Source organism: Bufo bufo, chromosome 3, assembly GCF_905171765.1.
Source record: "Bufo bufo chromosome 3, aBufBuf1.1, whole genome shotgun sequence".
NCBI lineage: Eukaryota > Metazoa > Chordata > Amphibia > Anura > Bufonidae > Bufo > Bufo bufo.
This window is the reverse complement of record NC_053391.1, coordinates 200,405,128-200,426,192: the sequence shown is the minus strand read 5'-3', so window position 1 is coordinate 200,426,192 and position 21,065 is coordinate 200,405,128. Positions and strand designations below refer to the sequence as shown.

Below are 21,065 nucleotides of genomic sequence, written 5' to 3'. Positions count from 1 at the left end.
TGTCACGGTTTGCAGAATCGCTGACGAAACCCCACCCCTGCGCCATTCACTTCTGTATTCGGCGCAGTGAGTGAGGGCAGCTCTCCTGATGCCAGCTTCCTCACGGTGACGTAGTCGGCGCAGGCGCAGTGAGGAAGCCGGCATCAGGAGAGCTGCCCTCACTCACTGCGCCAAATACAGAAGTGAACGGCGCAGGCACGGGATTTCATCAGCGATTCTGCAAACCGTCCATCAATCAAGAGGAGCGGGGCAGGCAGAACAGGGGACCTGGGCGGGATAAAGGGTGAGTGGACGGAGCCTTTAGGTGCTGATTTTACTCCCACATAGCACCTCGTTGCTCATTAGCATATTATAAAAGTTTTTTTTTTTTTTATCAGAACGGCTGCAGGGAGAAAGGTAAAAAGCATGCTGTTATGTAGTGCTGACATTAGCGCATCGCTAATGTCAGTCAGCTACATAACAGTATTTCTGGTGGTAGAAACCCTTTAAAGGGGTTGTCTCATAATGGAGCATATCGCTAGGATATGCCCCCATTGTCTTATATGTGGGACCCGCACCTATATCGAGAACGGAGCCCTGCAACAGATGGAGGGCGCACTGCACATGCGCAGCCCCCTTCCATTCATTTTCTATGGGGCCGGTGAAACTCGGCTATTTCTGTCGGCCCCTTAGAAATGAATGGGAACTGGGGCCGCGCATGCGCGGTATGCTCCCATTCACTTCTATAGGGAGCCGGCTTGTTGGTGGCCGGACCGGAGTCCTCCAGCCACCACCTTGCGAGCTCTATTCTCAATATAGGTGCGACCCGCAAATATAAGACAATGGGGGCATATCCTAGTGATATGCCCCCATTGTCCATGATGAGACCCCTTTAATAATGAGGGCACTCTGGGAGAGAATTAATTATTAGTGGGGCTTTTGGATTTGCTATTACTATGGGAGATTATCTGTATGGCACTTATTTCTACAGTATAGCATTTGGGGGCAAGGGAAGAATGATGGAAAAGTGAAGAACCTAAGATGTTTGGAAAACTTTACAGAAACAAGACATGCCTGAGAAAAGTCATCATCGTGGTCTGGTCCAAATGGAGCAAATGAGGTAGGAGAACGTGTATAATCAGATGATAACTCACTGGAGTAGGTATGTGGTGCTGTATACTTCTATATATTCGAAAGCGCTTAATATAATGTCCATCCAAACATGCCTTAAAGGGACTTTCCAGGATCCTGATATTGGTGACCTATGCTCAGGGATAGATCATCAATATCTAATCAGTGGGGGCCCTGACACCCGACATCCCCACTGATCGGCTGTTCCTTGCAACCTCCGGTGCTGGAACTAGTACTCTGCAGGAAGCACAGCTCCGTTCAAAGAGTAGTGGCCACTCGCAAAGGAGCGAACGGGTGCGGAGATACGTACCCGGGCACGGCTGCTGTACCGTGAATGGACCTGTGCTTCCTGCTCCATTCAAAGTGCTAGTTTCAGCACCAGAGGCTGCACGAAACAGCTGATCAAGAGGGTGCTGGGCCCTCTCCAATCGGATATTGATGACCTATCCTGAGAATAGGTTATTAATATCAGGAGCCCGGAATATCCCTTTAAAGCTTTCACACTGAAGCTGTTGTAATTGTATACACAGCAGGTTCCTCCTTTTATGAGCAGGAGTGGTCTGATAATACACAGTGCAGATGCAATCTCTGCCGACAGAGGTAGCTGCAAGGAACTGGATTTCCTATGGTGTCCTTCTCAAGAATAAACATGTACGGAGAATGAAGCAGCACCTTGGTAATTAAATAGTTAACGGGTGCCTGCGAGCCCGACTTTGATCCAGAGCCCAAGTATGTCACAGGGTTTTTCAGTCTGTGCAGAAATGTCGTTCTGGCGCGGGTAAATAAAATACCTGGAATCCATGAAGCGTCTTCATTCCGTGTAATTAGATTTCCATTTTTCTGCTGTATTGTTCTCATTTACATAAACGGCGGCCAAGCATTTGTTTGCCCACAGCCCCACTGGCGTCTTGTATTATAGGGAGACTGCAATAATGTATATTACAAACTCATTGCATGCATTACTGTGAAGTCACCTTTTTCTTTTTTACATGTGAAATGTAAAAAAATTGCAATAAAAAAAATGTAATCATCATGGCTGACATCTCAAAGTTTTCTGAAGAGTGCGCCAGGCTCGTAATATCAACAGTCCACACCACTGGATGACAACTGCAATTTAGCAATTGTCACTGAATCCCCGACAGGCTGGATCCTAAATGATGTGAAGCTATTGACATCCAGTAATCAATGGCCTGGTTTGCCTACTGCCTGTAACATGCATGCTGCTGCGCAAGGCACAGTCTGCAGCTTCTCCTGTGCCTCAAACCTGTGGCTCTACATCATCCTTCTCACAATCATCTATATAAGGCCCCATGCACACGAGCATATTTTTTATCTGTGTTTTATCTGCGCGGAGCCATGCACACATCCTTTATTTTTACAGATCCATGTGGCCATTCCACAAATCATAGAACGTGTTCTATTCTAGTTCATACTGTGGACAAGAATAGTCATTTCTACTGATGAGAGTGAGAAAAATGCAGAATGTATGTATTTTGCGGATCCGTTTTTTTTTTTTTTTTTGTGGACCGAAATATGGACAGTCATGTGCATGAAAGTCTAAGGGCTGAATCACACAACCGTGCTGGGTCCGGGAAATATGGCCGATGTGGCGGCTGCATCTTCCAGATCGACGGCGGCTCTCTTGACCTCAGCTGACTGCATCATAGTGATTTATCCATTTGCCAGTGTATTGTACTGCGCTCACATGGATCATATGAGCATAATACAATAGTGCTGCAATCCGTTAGGAACTATAATGCAGTCAGTTCTGGTCAGGGAGGCGCCATCGGTCTGGTAGATGTGGTTGATATACGGGGTGTGTTTCCCAGACTGAGCCCTTAGGAGAACTTCTAATAAGATTATGCCCGGGGAAGAGGTTGATGTGTCTGCAGAAGATGCTCTTTGAATACTATTGGGGTCATTTATCAAACTGGTGTAAAGTAGAACTTCGTTGCCATGGCAACCAAGCCAGTTCTACTTTACACCAGTTTGATAAATCTCCCCTTATGTTTTTTCAATGACGTGTAGACAGACCACATTGTATGCCGGCATATTTCACTTTGGTGCAAATCTTTATTTATGATTTATACACGTTTTAATCAAACGTCCATATAACTGTGGTACAATCTCAACGTGCCACAAATCCATTAAAGCGCTAGAGGATGAAGACGTTTGCATCCCGTTTTGTTTCTAAGCTTTATCCTCTCCGAACCGTTTGAAAAAGTATAAAAAAAATTGCTCGTTTTAACACAATGTGGATGCTCGTCACAAAAAAAGGAGGATGGGGAAGGGGGGGGGGGGGGTGTCAAAGAAAGTGCCATTCCTTTTTATCTGACTAGTTTCAAGTTTTCATTTAGACCGTAAGAGATGAGAGACGGAAGATAAAAGAGCAGAGATAGCAGACCTGAACAACCTGAATATTGCAATCTGAGCCAAACAACCAAATGACAACCTACCTGGCCACCAGAGTTTCTTATATGAAACCCAAAAAAGCAACTGCTGCTGTAAGACGCCTTTTCATAGAGAAGTAAAAATGCCAAAAGCCGTGAATGCAGGCCAAATAAATGTATGTCTTCTATGTGCTGGTGACCTGGAGGTTTTCATAGGTTTAAAAATATAGGATCGGACTAAAGCTAGGTGTGAAAGGAGTCAAATTCAGCTATTCCTAAATGCCCAAGCTGTAAAAAAGCAGCCGTCACACCCAACAGCCCCGTCTTGTGAGACAATTACTGAAGCTAATCCACATATCTTGGAAGGAATCCGTCATCAAACGTTCAGGTCGCTGCAGAAGCACAGATCAATGCAAGGAGGAAGAAAGTCAGGGGGAGAATAATCCGGCTCGTGGGGCATTGTCTAGTATTCTAGCAGTGGAGAAGTGCTGAGATGGATGATGAGGGGAACTAGTAACACTACTTAGGGCTGGATGTAACAGGTGAAGTGACTACAACTAGATTACCATTACAAGTGCCATTGACTTAGCAGAAAACATTCCTTGTTTTATCCCTCGCTCTATCAACAGAGCTTAAAAGAGCGTTCAAAGCTGGTACGTTTTCTAACATCAAGAAGTCAATTGAAAAAATAACTGAAGCAACATACACAGTGATCAGATATACAGGCTCCTTGGAGAAGAATATAAAACAAAGCCGATTGTTCTGCAGCGCTTCTAGGTTAGAAAATACAATAACTTTGTAGGCCCTAGCAAAATATCACATTATATAAACCCCCTTTTTTTTTTCTTTTTTCCTTTTAACCCCATCGGTGCCAGAGGACATCCATAACAGAATAGTCTGCTGGCCGTTCTGGCACGTAAGGGGTTACACAGCATACGTGTAAGACCAAACACTTCCGACTTTGCTTTGCACACTAGACATTGCTGGAGCTCTTTGAAATGATCAGGCGTTCTGCATTTCTTTGCCAATCTTGTAACTGAGGATCTTGTTCCAGTCGATCTTGGTGCGGGTGACGGGCAGCTGCCGACGTAAGGCTTTGAAAGTGGTGTCTGACATGGTCTGGTAGTTCTCACTGATGGCAGTCTGTGGGAGAGAAGAGGAGCCACGTGGTTACCAGGGAGGAAATAAAACCTAGCGTAACAAATGATGTCTGCCTTGTGTCAGATGCACACAATTCATCAGCATCAGCTCAGGCGGGGGGGCTGAAGAAATGTATGTTGCCTCCATTAACGAGGACCTGTCCACTCTCCTGACAGGTCTGTTCAGGGCTGTGGAGTTGGAGTCGGAGGCAATTTTGGGTACCTACAGTCGGCAAAAATGAACCAACTCCGACTCCTACTAAATTTTAATTGGAATAAAAATAAATAAAAAAAATGCAAGTTTGAATGTCCCAATTCACAAAAAGTTATAATTAATTACTTCTCTACTGTAAGAATAAAGGCCAATGCATGCAGTGCGTCACGTTCTTGCAAAACGAACACGTTAAGTGACCATGAAGAAGCGTGCCTTTCATATGCCTCACTATATGGCACGCAACGCACAGTTAAGGAGAGGCAATACCTAGACTTTCCATTGTGTTGTGTTCCGCTGTTACAGGGAACGTTGCTGCAACGCCCATGGTTAACCTAGCCTCTCACTGATAACTGATTAAGTAAATGTTTTTTGCAGGACTAGAGACACTTGTAGAAGTGAAGGGAATGGATAGTCAATAGTTCAAGACTGAAGCTGTAAACCATTTGAAAAACTGCTGTCATTCAGCTAAGGTTATAAAAACTTGTAAACTCAGATTGTTAGCTTAAACTTTAAACATGACTATGGGATTCTACTAGGGAAATCATGTTTTACAATAAATGCCCCTTCCCCTGCCCCTTCCTGGATCCTCCCACTGCCCTATCTTCAGCAGAAGATCAGCACACAAAGGAGAAGGCAGCAGCTTCTGCCCAACTACCTCTCTCTGCTATAAGAGCTCAGAAGAACTTGGTGGAACAGCCGTATGTTGTCTCTTTCCTTCAAGGAATGTATAAAATACATCCGCATATTAAATACAGAGGAGTCGGAGTTGGAAGTACCAAAAACTGAGGAGTCGAAGCATTTATCTACCGACTCCACAGCCCTGGGTCTGTTTTACTGAATACCTGTAGTCCATATGAACTAAAACTAGAGCACCTATTCTCATATCTTCACATTGTGTCGTTCCTCTGCTATTCTTCCTGGAAATGTATGAGTAATTGAAAATGGGGCGTTACCTTTTGTTAAAGGGAACCTGTCACCGGGATTTTGGGTAGAGAGCTGAGGACATGGGATGCTAGATGGCCGCTAGCACATCCCCAATACCCAGTCCCCATAGCTCTGTGTGCTTTTATTGTGTAAAAAAAACGATTTGATACATATGCAAATTAACCTGAGATGAGTCAGAGCTTGAAAATATGACTCTTCTCTGGTCACACAAGTAAGATATGACTCTTATGTTAATTTGCATATGTATCAAATAGTTTTTTTTACACAATAAAAGCACAGAGAGCTATGGGGACTGGGTATTGCGGATGTGCTAGCGGCCATCTAGCAACCCATGTCCTCAGCTCTACAGGGAGTGCAGAATTATTAGGCAAGTTGTATTTTTGAGGATTAATTTTATTATTGAACAACCTTGTTCTCAATGAACCCAAAAAACTCATTAATATCAAAGCTGAATATTTTTGGAAGTAGTTTTTAGTTGTAGCTATTTTAGGGGGATATCTGTGTGTGCAGGTGACTATTACTGTGCATAATTATTAGGCAACTTAAAAAAAAACAAATATATACCCATTTCAATTATTTATTTTTACCAGTGAAACCAATATAACATCTCAACATTCACAAATATACATTTCTGACATTCAAAAACAAAACAAAAACAAATCAGTGACCAATATAGCCACCTTTCTTTGCAAGGACACTCAAAAGCCTGCCATCCATGGATTCTGTCAGTGTTTTGATCTGTTCACCATCAACATTGCGTGCAGCAGCAACCACAGCCTCCCAGACACTGTTCAGAGAGGTGTACTGTTTTCCCTCCTTGTAAATCTCACATTTGATGATGGACCACAGGTTCTCAATGGGGTTCAGATCAGGTGAACAAGGAGGCCATGTCATTAGATTTTCTTCTTTTATACCCTTTCTTGCCAGCTACGCTGTGGAGTACTTGGACGCATGTGATGGAGCATTGTCCTGCATGAAAATCATGTTTTTCCTGAAGGATGCAGACTTCTTCCTGTACCACTGCTTGAAGAAGGTGTCTTCCAGAAACTGGCAGTAGGACTGGGAGTTGAGCTTGACTCCATCCTCAACCCGAAAAGGCCCCACAAGCTCATCTTTGATGATACCAGCCCAAACCAGTACTCCACCTCCACCTTGCTGGCGTCTGAGTCGGACTGGAGCTCTCTGCCCTTTACCAATCCAGCCACGGGCCCATCCATCTGGCCCATCAAGACTCTCATTTCATCAGTCCATAAAACCTTAGAAAAATCAGTCTTGAGATATTTCTTGGCCCAGTCTTGACGTTTCAGCTTGTGTGTCTTGTTCAGTGGTGGTCGTCTTTCAGCCTTTCTTACCTTGGCCATGTCTCTGAGTATTGCACACCTTGTGCTTACCCATGGCACTCCAGTGATGTTGCAGCTCTGAAATATGGCGAAACTGGTGGCAAGTGGCATCTTGGCAGCTGCACGCTTGACTTTTCTCAGTTCATGGGCAGTTATTTTGCACCTTGGTTTTTCCACACGCTTCTTGCGACCCTGTTGACTATTTTGAATGAAACGCTTGATTGTTCGATGATCACGCTTCAGAAGCTTTGCAATTTTAAGAGTGCTGCATCCCTCTGCAAGATATCTCACTATTTTTGACTTTTCTGAGCCTGTCAAGTCCTTCTTTTGACCCATTTTGCCAAAGGAAAGGAAGTTGCCTAATAATTATGCACACCTAATATAGGGTGTTGATGTCATTATACCACACCCCTTCTCATTACAGAGATGCACATCACCTAATATGCTTAATTGGCAGTAGGCTTTCGAGCCTATACAGCTTGGAGTAAGACAACATGCATAAAGAGGATGATGTGGTCAAAATACTCATTTGCCTAATAATTCTGTACAGGGTGTATACACAAAATCCCAGTGACAGGTTCCCTTTAAAGTAGGGATCGACCGATATTGATTTTTTAGGGCCGATACCGATAATTTGTGAACTTTCAGGCCGATAGCCGATAATTTATACCGATATTCTGGGAATTTTCATTTTTGAGAAAAAAAAAAAATTCCTACACAAATCTGCTGAAAATTAATATGTTTATTGTTAATGTGTATTTTTTTGTTTATTGTTAATGTGTATTTTTTTTTTATGTCTTTTTCATTTATACTTAATATTTTTGTGTTTTTTGTTTTTTTTACTAACTTTTAGCCCCCTTAGGGACTAGAACCCTTGTCCTATTCCCCCTGATAGATCTCTATCAGGGTGAATAGGATCTCACACTGTCCCTGCTGCTCTGTGCTTTGTGCACACAGCAGCATGGAGCTGAACATAGCAGCCAGGGCTTCAATAGTGTCCTGGCTGCCATGGTAACCGATCGGAGCCCCAGGCTTACACAGCTGGGGCTCCGATCGGAGGAGCAGGGGAGAGGGGATCCTGTGGCCACTGCCACCAATGAGTAATACTGGGTGGGGTGGGGGGGGGGGGGGCGCACTGCGCCACCAATGTTTTTACTATTGGCCGGGATTGGGGTGGGGGCGCACTGCGCCACCAATGATTAATACTGGGGGGCTTGGGGGGGGGGGGGGGGGGCGCACTGCGCCACCAATGAAGATAAGTCTCTCAATCATTCATATACAGGAGGCGGGAGCTGGCTGCAGAATCACATAGCCGGCTCCCGACCTCTGAGCGGTACCTGCGATCCGCGGCACCTGAGGAGTTAACTACCGCGGATCGCAGCTATCGCTCATAGAGGTCGGGAGCCGGCTATGTGATTCTGCAGCCAGCTCCCGCCTCCTGTATATGAATGAATGAAAGGCTTATCTTCAATGGTGGCGCAGCAGCCACAGCCCCTCCCCTCCTCTTTTCTCCTCTCCTGCTATTGGCGGCAGCAGCAGCACAGGGGGAGGAGACACTGCTTCCTTCTCCCCTGTGCTGCGAAGGGAACACAGAACGCGCTGAGAGCAGCGCGTTCTGTGTTCCCAATATGTTATCGGTATATCGGCAAAATAGATGCCGATACCGATAACGTTCTAAATCCTCAATATCGGCCGATAATATCGGCCAAACCGATAATCGGTCGATCCCTACTTTAAAGGACTATGTCAGTGTTTGTAGGGACACACCCCAACTGGTATGGGGCAGAGGAACGCACAATGCAGATTCTCAAGAAAGGATGATCCAGAATTATTAGATTATGGGGAGTAACACGTATTTACTACAACAGACAGGAGTGATGATGGGTAACTTTCAAGAATTTTTTTTCTTACATATGTCCTATTTAGAGGGAAGATCACAGTTTTCTGAAGAAAACAATGGGCATCTATTGAGTCCAGTGAAACACATGTTTCCTGACAGGCTCTTCTAATTCGCAATAATAATAATATAAAAAACAAACAAACATAAAAAAAAAAAAAAAAAAAAACATTCTATTGACACTGATCTTTTTTACAGGGCCATGGAACAGAACTACGGATGCGGACAGCACACAGTGTGCTGTCCGCATCTTTTGCGGCCCCCATTGAAACTAATGGGTCTGGACCCTTCCTGCAAAATTGCGGAACGGATGCGGACTCGTTTATACAGTTGTGTGAATGTAGCCTAATGGACAAATTTTTTTTTTATATGGGAATTCATATTAAGGGGCCCTGCACACTATAATGTGTGCGGCCCGTGCCTATATTGCGGCCCGCAAACAGCGGGGTCGTAATATATGGGCACTGGCCATGTGCGCTCCGTATCACGGATGCAGACCTATTCGCTTGAATGGGTTCGCAATCCGCAAGATATGGAGCGAAAGCCCATGGAAACACTATGCAGTGGACTGAATCTTGCGGATCGTTGACCCATTCAAGTGAATGGGACTGCATCCACAAACAGCAGGCACAGGGCTGATGCCTGTGCATTGCGGACAGCAATTTGCGGTCGTCAACACGGCAATGGGCCGCACGACTTCATGTGCATGAGCCCTTAGGGGAGTTATCCTTAAGATCTGACTGTTACTGACTTGATTCACTCCATATATTCCTTCACCCCATTTACATGGTGTCACTAGCCGCCAGAAGAGAACCAGTAAGCAATTTTCTCTCATTATAAAGAAGCCATAATATTCTAGATTTCTGTTCACCACATTCAGTTTACCTGGTAATCATTTTCTGCTTGCTCTATAATCTTTACAAACTCCTTGGCAGTCTGCACCTCCCCCTAAAATGAGACAGAAAAAAGAACATCAGTGGTGAAATACACTGTAAAATATCAACAGAATGTAAAACAAACTATATAAGTGTAGTGACGTTACTTCATGGGAAATATACAAGATTAAACTGTATACCACATAATAGATACTGGGCTACAGCGCGCAGGCATACACATACTAATAGTGATAATGGTCTATATCACCGATACAGGTTTTATTGGTAGTTACTGAACACTTTGGTCATCAGACAAGAAAATACATGAGCAGCAATGGACAATTCATATCCACAACACTGGGAATAAAAAATAATAAGGCTTGTTTCACATTTGCGTTAACAAGGATTCGGCAGACTGTTCCGGCCAGGATCCGGGATTACTGGGCGCTACCAGGTTCCGTCCGGCCCCATTCACTATAATGGGGACTGGTGGCAAATATGCAGAGGGGAAGCCAGATAAATTCCGCTGCGCACAGCAGTCTTCATCCATCTGATCTCCGCCGGTCCCTATTATAGTGAATGGGGCCGGACAGAGCTTCAGCTCCACACAGTGGCACCCAGTATTCACAAACCCGACAGGCTGCTCCCGCCTGGAACAGCCTGTCAGATCTGTGAAACAAGCCTTACTCTCGCTGCAGCATGCCAACAGGGTAAAATACAGTAAAAATTGACAAATTCAAGGGTAAATGGTCCCACCTATAGCCATCTTTAAATCTTTCTAAAGTGGAACAAAACATGAGTTTTCTTTAAAATGTTCACAAACTTTTCACACAACGTTTTATGAATCAATAGTACAAGTGACCACAAGGAACTTTGTAACATGTCTTATCACTCAGAAATGTCTAGTTGTCAGTTATCAGCGGTTTACCTCTCCCCCACCACTCGCTAATGCTTTGCACTTTGAAAAACGCCTTAAGGAGTTTTCTGGTAATAATAATTTTTTATCAAGTGCTCACAGCATGCCATTTACATCTGGCTGTCCATCGGCATGGTCACATGCACCGCTCCAGGCAATGACTGGCTTCAGCAGTGATGTGGCTACAAGCAGCACGTTACCGCTGAAGCCAATCATTGGCTGGAGGGGTGCATATGACCATGCCCATGGCCAGCCAGGTGTAAACAGTGTGCGGACTAGAAGGAGACAGTAGGGACAGCGCAGAGCACTGGATTGGCATGGAACAAGTAAGTATGAATTTTCGGTTTCAGGGGGCATGCTGTGAGGACTTGATAAAAAAATAATTGGGAGGATCATATTACACATGTCAGTGCAAGTCCATGGAGAGGTGAGGGGGAGGAGTATGCAGGAATTGAATGAAACGCACACAAAGACAAGCAAACTACCGCAGCTACATGGGCTGAGATATAAACTTCCTAAGTGCTTTATCCACAACCATACAGGTCAGTACTTCTCTGTAATGTCCTCCATGATCATCAGCCTGCTTCTGAGTAAGTAAGAGAAGGTTAATAAGAAGATTCCCCTCTACTTTCTGTGTGCAGTGGATGGCGTCTAGTTCCCACCCACCATCTCTGGGAGAACTGCAAACTAGACATTCACAATGCACTGGAAAACTGCTAAAAAAAAATAATCTAATGGCCAGAAATAGTGTTATTCCTCATTTACACACTGTGCTATTGAATCATGCAAAGTTTATTGAACAGTTAGGTGAGCTCTAACTTTTTACATTTTTTATGTAGAAAAACAAAATTAGGAACAGCACAAGGCAAACTGATTCACTCATGACTGGGCAACACTTGAGGCATGGCCGGAAAAAAAAAGGAAAAAAAACCCACCATTACTTACCTAGCAGATCCGACACCACTGCATGAGGCCAGTGATTGGTTACTGCAGTCACATGTTTTCGATGTGACTTCAGTTCTGCAGCTGAATCAACAGGGCAGGGCTGTGAGAACTGGAGCAGTGGCATGGGATCTGCCACATAAGTAATGATCTATTTCATCCTGAAACTGGACAACCACTCTATATAGGTTGTGGCAAAACATCAACAGTAACCATCTCTTTGTTAAGGGTCCTACTGCTGAGACCTCCCACCAATCACAAGAATGGGGGTCCCATACTTCTGTATGAATGGAGGGGCAGGTTGAGCATACATGCTGTTGCACCATTAGGGCTCATGCAAACGGCTGTGTTTTGCAGTCCGCCAATCGTAGACCCACAAAAGACAGATCCTGGCCAAGTGCATGCCACCATTTATTTTTTTTAACTTCTGTAGAAATGTCTTATCCTTGTCTGCAAAATGGACAAGAATAGGAAATGTATTATTTTATTTTTTAACGGGGCTGCGGAAAGGACATGTAGATGCGGGACATCACATGGTGTGCCGTTTGCATCTTTTGCGGTCCCACTTAAATGTATGGGTTTGATGTTGATTCGGCGCAGGCGCGCGATTTTTGAAATGCTGACAGGGCTGGCCGGAGGAGGAGATCGCGGCTGGCCCTGTCAATCAACAGAAGGAGGGGGCGGTTTTCTGCGGCTGCTACCAGCAAGTAGACACCCTACTTGCTGGTAGAAAGGTAATTAGCATATCATAAAAGTACTTTTTTTGCAAAATCTGCTGAACGAAAATTATTAACAACATAAGGTATAGCAATATCGCATGATAGGTATTATAAGTACACCAAAAAAAATAAAAAATCTGTTTAGTGGGGTGACAGAAGCCCTTTAAATATTTTAATTGCTAGCTCAAATACATTCAACAAACAAGTTGACCCGTCAACATACATGGTCATTTCAAAAAACGAAGAATAAACACAGTATATGACATGGACAGGAATTAAGTCTTAGTTTTTTCCTTTCTTTTTTTTATTAGCCCTCACATAGCGTTAGTAAAAGTTTATGTTATATGTACCCCAAAACAATGAAAATAGATAGGGGTCCACACAGAGGATGAAGACGACAAGTAGGACACCTGGTGGGCAAAAACAGCTACTACCATACATTGCCTAGGCAATGCACAAAAGAGAACAGTCAGCAATCTACAGACCAATGGACGAAAAATATCCCAAAATGAAATGTACCCCACCACATGTAAGAATAGTAAAGGTCAATGCTATACACAAACCAGGTCCCCACCTCTCCAGAGGCACCTTACGCTATGCTTTTTACTATACACATATTTGGTATTACTGTATCTTTCCTCCTGTGCCCTATATCTACAGTATGTGTCATGGCCTAGGCAATGTATGGTAGTAGCTGGTTTTGCCCACCAGGTGTCCTACTTGCCTTCATCTTCGGTGTGAACTCATGTATTTTATACACATATGTGGCTTTTAATATAAAATAATAAAGATGAGTTTTTGGTATCTTTATAGGTGGCGTATATATTTATCTTTACCCAGCCAAGAGAAGAGTATAACATATACATGTATAATAAGGGCATATTCACACGGCAGATTTCCCACGTTTACTTCAGCTGCGGAAACTAAAAAAAATGTATATTCCCATGGCTCTTCAACATGAAACTGCGCTCATGTTCAACTTCGCGAATTCTAAATCTGTGTCGATAACAGACATGAACAGCTGTCCAAATTCTGTTTAAGGCACACTGAATGGGGCTAGACCGCTATCGGATCCCTGGCATTCAATCTGCGACCCCGCTGCAGAGATCTGAGGGTCATAATCGGAATTTGCCATGGATTCCGTGGCAAATACACCTCAGATTTTTTCTACGTATATTTTCCGGGCCACACTGAGTTCACACTGAGTTTTTTGGTGCTGATTTTGGAGTGTTTCTGCCTCAAAATCCGCTCCAAGACAGAAGAGAAGCCGGGCTGCGCAAACAAGTGGATTAAGGGGAGTTAAATTATTTATTTATTTATTTTAACCCCTCCAGCGCTATTGTACTTTGCATTCTGTATTAAGAATGCTATTAATTTCCCTTCTAACCATGTTATAAGGGAAAATAATAATGATCGGGTCCCAATCCCGATGGTCTCCTAGCAACCGTGCGTGAAAATCGCACCGCATCCGCACTTGCTTGCGATTCACTTCTATGGGGCCTGCGTTGCATGGAAAACGCACAAAGAGGAGCATGCTGCGATTTTTACGCAATGCACAAGTGAAATGAATGGGTCCGGATTCAGTGCGGGTGCAATCTGTTCACCTCACGCATCGCACCCGCGCGGAAATCTCGCCCGTGTGAAAGGGGCCTAACAGTTTAAGTGGTTCAGATGCTGCATACTTACAGAGACCGTTATGGATTCCTGCACATCTTTATGGCTAACCAGCTGAACATTACCATCTTCATAGTAGTGAACCTGTCAAAAAAAAAAAAAAAAAAAGACGCTAGATTAATCCTATGCTCTAAATTTGTTGAGGACTCATAGTAATAATTATATTTAACACATTGGTTAAATACCAGCAGCAATACCACACACATCCTGTAGAGGCGCTGTTTTTGGCAGGCAGCAGCAGGGCCTACACATGTGTAAAGTGAACAGATTTCTACTGTGACCTCTGACCTTCTCCAAACCTTATGGTAAGCTCTGTAGCTTTTCTAGCTCCTTGTAACTTTCCAGTCTTGTCCACATGTTTGGTGGCCATAACTTCCAATGGCTGTGGTGGTGCACACATACAGCACAGGAGCCATTAGCTGATGTGGTCATGGGACATGAGGTGAGACACCAGTTTACATACCGTAATCAGCCTGACTGACAGGAGCGGAGCAGTCAGGGCACTTATTTATACATGTAAAAACTCAAGCTACTTCCTTATAGCCCGCATATCAGTAATCATTTTGATTTTCTTTAAAGGGGTTGGCCACGTTCTGGCTACTGTTGAGCAATGTGTTTGTAGCATGATTAGATGGCATTTACTAATATAGTCTTTGTTGAGATTCTGCACCATTTTCTATGGCAGTCCCTTGTTTACAAAGTCCTTTGTGCTGTCCACACAGAGGTCCTGTCCATAAGATGGCCGCTGATGGAGGGTCATGTGACCAGGCAAATCACCTCCATGTGAGGTCGTCTCCATTCAAAACACACTGCGCCTGCACTAAACTCCCAACAGAACAGGTAGAGGTGGCAGGTGTGGTGTATATGAATAGAGATGATCTGCCTGGTCACATGACTATCAGCAGCCATCTTGTGGACAAGACCTCTGTGTGGACAGCACAGAAGACTTTGTAAACAAGGGGTCATACCTTATGAAATCTAGAAAATGATGGCGAATTTTAACCAAGACTATGTTAGTAAGTGCCATAAAATCATCTCACAAACGCATTGGTCAAGAGTAGCCAGAAAGTAGCCAACCCCTTTAATATTTACCTGAATCTTAAGCACTCCAACCAGTTGAGCAGTAGACTGTGAAATGGGGAATTTCCACTCAGACCTCCAACGGCCATTCCTAAGGGTAGAAAAGATTTAATTAGGATGGGTCGACGGCTCCAGCATGCAGCCATGAAGAAGAAACACCACTAGCCAGACAACTACAGGGCTAAAGGCTATAGGATACAGTCCTCCAGACAGTCAGACTAAGGCCCAATGCACACGACCGTTGTGTGCATCCGTGTCCGTTGTTCCGTTTTCCATGATTTTCTGCGGACCCATTGACTTTCAATGGGTCCGTTGAAAACTCGGAAAATGCACCGTTGTCACCGCTGTTCATCCGTTTTTTGACGGACAACGGTTCACTGACCCATTCAAGTCAATGGGTCCGTGAAAAAACACGGGTGCACACAAGATTGACATCCACATCCGCGATCCGTGGCCGTAGGCTACTTTCACACAGACGGATCCGCAAATCCGTCTGCATAAAAGCTTTTTCAGAGCTGAGTTTTCACTTTGTGATCCGACAGTATATTCTAACACAGAGGCGTTCCCATAGTGATGGGGACTCTTCAAGTTAGAATATACTAAGAACTGTGTACATGACTGCCCCCTGCTGCCTGGCAGCACCCGATCTCTTACAGGGGGCTGTGATCCGCACAATTAACCCCTCAGGTGCCGCACCTGAGGGGTTAATTGTGCGTATCATAGCCCCCTGTAAGGCAGGAGGGGGCAGACCCCCCTCCCCTGTATTTAACTCATTGGTGGCCAGTGCGGCCCCCCTCCCTCCCCTGTATTAAATTCATTGGTGGCCAGTGCGGCCCCCCTCCCTCCCTCCCCAGTATTATATTCATTGGTGGCCAGTGCGGCCTACCCTCTCCCCCCCCTAATTAAAATCACCCCCCCCCCCCATCATTGGAGGCCAGTGCGGCCTCCCCTCTTTCCCCGCACCTAATTAAAATCACCCCCCCCCCCCATCATTGGTGGCCAGTGCGGCCTCCCCTCTACGCCCCCTAATTAAAATCACCCCCCCATCATTGGTGGCCAGTGCGGCCTCCCCTCTCCCCCCTAATTAAAATCAACCCCCCCCCCACCATCATTGGTGGCAGCGGAGAGTTCCGATCGGAGTCCCAGTTTAATCGCTGGGGCTCCGATCGGTTACCATGGCAGCCAAGATGCTACTGCAGTCCTGGCTGCCATGGTTACTTAGCAATAGAAGCATTATACTTACCTGCGATGTCTGTGACCGGCCGGGCGCTCCTCCTACTGGTAAATGACAGGTCTGTGCTATAAGCAATGCGCCACACAGACCTGTCACCTACCAGTAGGAGGAGCGCCCGGCCGGTCACAGACATCGCAGGTACAGTGGCGGAAATAATTATTTGACCCCTCACTGATTTTGTAAGTTTGTCCAATGACAAAGAAATGAAAAGTCTCAGAACAGTATCATTTCAATGGTAGGTTTATTGTAACAGTGGCAGATAGCACATCAAAAGGAAAATCGAAAAAATAACTTTAAATAAAAGATAGCAACTGATTTGCATTTCATTGAGTGAAATAAGTATTTGAACCCTCTAACAAAAAAAGACTTAATACTTGGTGGAAAAACCCTTGTTTGCAAGCACAGAGGTCAAACGTTTCTTGTAATTGATGACCAAGTTTGCGCACATTTTAGGAGGAATGTTGGTCCACTCCTCTTTGCAGATCATCTCTAAATCCCTAAGGTTTCGAGGCTGTCTCTGTGCAACTCTGAGCTTGAGCTCCCTCCATAGGTTTTCGATTGGATTAAGGTCCGGAGACTGACTAGGCCACTCCATGACCTTAATGTGCTTCTTCTTGAGCCACTCCTTTGTTGCCTTTGCTGTATGTTTTGGGTCATTGTCGTGCTGGAACACCCATCCACGACCCATTTTCAGTTTCCTGGCAGAGGGAAGGAGGTTGTCGCTCAGGATTTCACGATACATGGCTCCGTCCATTTTCCCGTTTATGCGAATAAGTTGTCCTGTGCCCTTAGCAGAAAAACACCCCCAAAGCAAAATGTTTCCACCCCCATGCTTGACGGTGGGGACGGTGTTTTGGGGGTCATAGGCAGCATTTTTCTTCCTCCAAACACAGCGAGTTGAGTTAATGCCAAAGAGCTCTATTTTGGTCTCATCAGACCACAGCACCTTCTCCCAGTCACTCTCTGAATCATTCAGGTGTTCATTGGCAAACTTCAGACGGGCCTGCACATGTGCCTTCCTGAGCAGGGGGACCTTGCGAGCCCTGCAGGATTTTAATCCATTGCGGTGTAATGTGTTTCCAATGGTTTTCTTGGTGACTGTGGTCCCTGCTAATTTGAGGTCATTAACTAACTCCTCCCGTGTAGTTCTAGGATGCTTTTTCACCTTTCTCAGAACCATTGACACCCCACGAGGTGAGATCTTGCGTGGAGCCCCAGAGCGAGGTCGATTGATGGTCATTTTGTGCTCCTTCCATTTTCGAACAATCGCACCAACAGTTGTCACCTTCTCTCCCAGCTTCTTGCTAATGGTTTTGTAGCCCATTCCAGCCTTGTGCAGGTCTACAATTTTGTCTCTGACATCCTTGGACAGCTCTTTGGTCTTTCCCATGTTGGAGAGTTTGGAGTCTGCTTGATTGATTGATTCTGTGGACAGGTGTCTTTTATACAGGTGACTAGTTAAGACAGGTGTCCTTAATGAGGGTGACTAATTGAGTAGAAGTGTCTAACCACTCTGTGGGAGCCAGAACTCTTAATGGTTGGTAGGGGTTCAAATACTTATTTCACTCAATGAAATGCAAATCAGTTGCTATCTTTTATTTAAAGTTATTTTTTCGATTTTCCTTTTGATGTGCTATCTGCCACTGTTACAATAAACCTACCATTGAAATGATACTGTTCTGAGACTTTTCATTTCTTTGTCATTGGACAAACTTACAAAATCAGTGAGGGGTCAAATAATTATTTCCGCCACTGTAAGTAATATAATGCTTCTATTGCTAAGTAGCGTCTTGGCTGCCATGGTAACCGATCGGAGCCCCAGCGGCAGCACCTGATCTCTTACAGGGGGCTATGATACGCACAATTAACCCCTCAGGTGCGGCACCTGAGGGGTTAATTGTGCGGATCACAGCCCCCTGTAAGAGATCGGGTGCTGCCAGGCAGCAGGGGGCAGTCATGTACACAGTTCTTAGTATATTCTAACTTGAAGCGTCCGCATCACTATGGGAACGCCTCTGTGTTAGAATATACTGTCTGATCTGAGTTTTGACGATCTAACTCAAATCCGATGGTATATTCTAACAGAGGCGTTCCCATGGTGATGGGGACGCTTCAAGTTAAAATATACCATCGGATTGGAGAAAACTCCGATCCGGTGGTATATTAATAGGGACTCCTGACTTTACATTGAAAGTCAATGGGGGACGGATCCGTTTGCAATTGCACCATATTGTGTCAACGTCAAACGGATCCGTCCCCATTGACTTGCATTGTAAGTCAGGACGGATCCGTTTGGCTCCGCACGGCCAGGCGGACACCAAAACGACTTTTTCCTTCATGTCCGTGGATCCTCCAAAAATCACGGAAGAAAAAACGGACACGGATCACGGACCCCGTTTTTGCAGACCGCAAAAAAAAACCGGTCGTGTGCATGAGGCCTAAAGTAAACTAAAGTCTTTTAAAAGCCATTACAGGGGTTGTCCGTGTTCAGAGCTGAACCCGGACATAATCCCTTCTTCACCCATTCAGCCGCTATGAGTGGATCTGTGGTTTGCAAAATGGATATGTTCATGTGAACGAGGCCTTATTTAAATTTTCAGGATTACATGTTAGGCTACTTTCACACTAGCGTTTCTATTTTCCGGTATTGAGATCTGTCATAGGATCTCCATACCAGAAAAAAAAAAAAACGCTTCTGTTTTGTCCCTATTCATTGTCAATGGGGACAAAGCGTAACTGAACAGAAAGCTCCAAAATGCATTGCGTTACGTTTGGTTGCGTTCCCATACCAGAGAGGAAACCACAGCAAACTGCGGTTTTATTTCTGTCATGGGATGCGGAACAAGAATGATCCGTCATGACCCACAATGCAAGTCAATGGGGACGGATCCGTTTAACTCTGACACAATAGAAAATGGATCCGTCCCCCATTGACTTTCAATGGAGTTCATGATGGATCCATCATAGCTATGTTAAAGATATGGATCCATCATAGCTATGTTGACTCTGCTTTCTGTACCTGGATTTTACTGATTATCGAATAAAAGCCTTTGGATTGCCACAAATACAAGCTGGACAAAACTTATCTTTTTTCTTCCTATGTTAAAGATAATACAACTGGATCCGTTCATAACGGATGCAGATGGTTGTATTATCAGAACGGATCCAGCAAAAACGCTAGTGTGAAAGTAGCCTTAAAGGGGTTATCCCATGATTCATGTAAAAAATGAAAATGAGACATCATATAGATGACCATCTCTTTCTAACAAAAGCTAGTACCAGTCCTGTACCTCAAATGGATCCAGAGATTTCCACATTCATTGCTCTACTAAATTGATATCCAGCTGGCAGCTCAAGGGGAGGGTCTTTTCTGCTGAAGCTAAGGGGGCGTGTCTCAGCTCTCCCTATCAGCTCAGGGGAGTGTCTTTTCTGAAACAGTTAAGGGGGCGTGTCTCAGCTCTCCCCATCACAGCTCAGGAGGCAGCTGAAGGATGAAACTGAGCATGTGCAGCCATCTGAGCGAGCAGGTCATAGAAATAAGAAAACAAACAGCAGGTGGCGCTATACAAATACGGTTTATTGAATAACTCAGCGGCTATGCTGAGTTAGTTGTGGGAGAACCCGTTTAAGCATGAGACATACAGTATGGTGCAAGTCACTGCCCAGTTGTGTTCAGAAGCAGACTTGGTGCAGAGGGTTTCTGATGACCAGAAATGTATCATATGACCTTGCTTTGCATCTAAGCAATCCCTTCCTCTTTGTGTCTGACAGCATTAAAGAGGAGCGGTCACCACGAAACACAATGTAAAGTTATAGGCAGCAGGTTATAGCGCCAGAGGAGCTAAGCAGACATATATAGTTTTATAGGAAAAGATTCAGCAAAACTTGTAGTTTATGCATTTAAATCCCTGTTGTTTCAGAACTAAAGGGGTTGTGAATTTTGCACAGCGAGATAGTACTAAACCTTGGCCCCAGGTGGCCGGGCTTACGGAAAGAGTGGAGTGGGCTGGTGCTCCGCTGTTTCCGCAACTCCCATTGTAGTGAATGGAAGCTATGCAAACAGTGCAGCAGCTACGCTCCTGTATATCAATCTGCTCAGCTTCTCCGGTCTGCAGATTACACTGCATCCACATGTACTCTTTTAGGGGATGCAATCGACAGCTCTCAAAATACCAACATACCAAAAGTTTTTGGGCTGGAACTGGTGGCTCTCAATGCAGGCTATTATTGTCTGCTGTCCATCTATAGTCTTTGCATACACCTGGGGAAAGGAGACCAGTCAGTGGATGGCGTTTGAGTAGTATAAGATACATTACATTTAGGAAATCCTGAGCAAAAAGCCAAAACTGATACTTAACAGTACAGACGCCGCTGGGATAGTGGTCCTTTACATATGCTTTTAAAGCATTGTCGCAGGCATCTCTCCAGGACTTTAAAGCCGTGTCTGTTTCATCAGGATGAGGATCACTTGCATCTTTTTTTAGGTGGTCAAATTTAAAGGAAATCCTGTTCCGAGGATCCAAGAACCGACCATTGCCCAGGTCTCCGTGTTCTGTAATTAGGACCTTAATAAAAGTAAACAAGGGTGAG

General features: G+C 44.7%; 1 protein-coding gene across 1 annotated transcript in view; it reads right to left on the bottom strand.

The window, feature by feature from the left end:
- Positions 1 to 3,163: 3,163 nt before the first annotated feature.
- CAPZA1 (capping actin protein of muscle Z-line subunit alpha 1) overlaps positions 3,164 to 21,065 on the bottom strand; it is a 58,779-nt gene continuing 40,877 nt past the window's right edge. Inside the window, exons 5-10 of the mRNA XM_040423880.1 lie at positions 20,834 to 21,040; positions 20,657 to 20,736; positions 15,254 to 15,332; positions 14,174 to 14,245; positions 9,921 to 9,983; positions 3,164 to 4,643 (exon numbers count right to left, since the gene is read on the bottom strand). Coding sequence (XP_040279814.1) covers positions 4,503 to 4,643; positions 9,921 to 9,983; positions 14,174 to 14,245; positions 15,254 to 15,332; positions 20,657 to 20,736; positions 20,834 to 21,040 — 642 coding nt within the window. The 3' untranslated portion in view covers positions 3,164 to 4,502. The remainder of the gene's footprint in view (positions 4,644 to 9,920; positions 9,984 to 14,173; positions 14,246 to 15,253; positions 15,333 to 20,656; positions 20,737 to 20,833; positions 21,041 to 21,065) is intronic.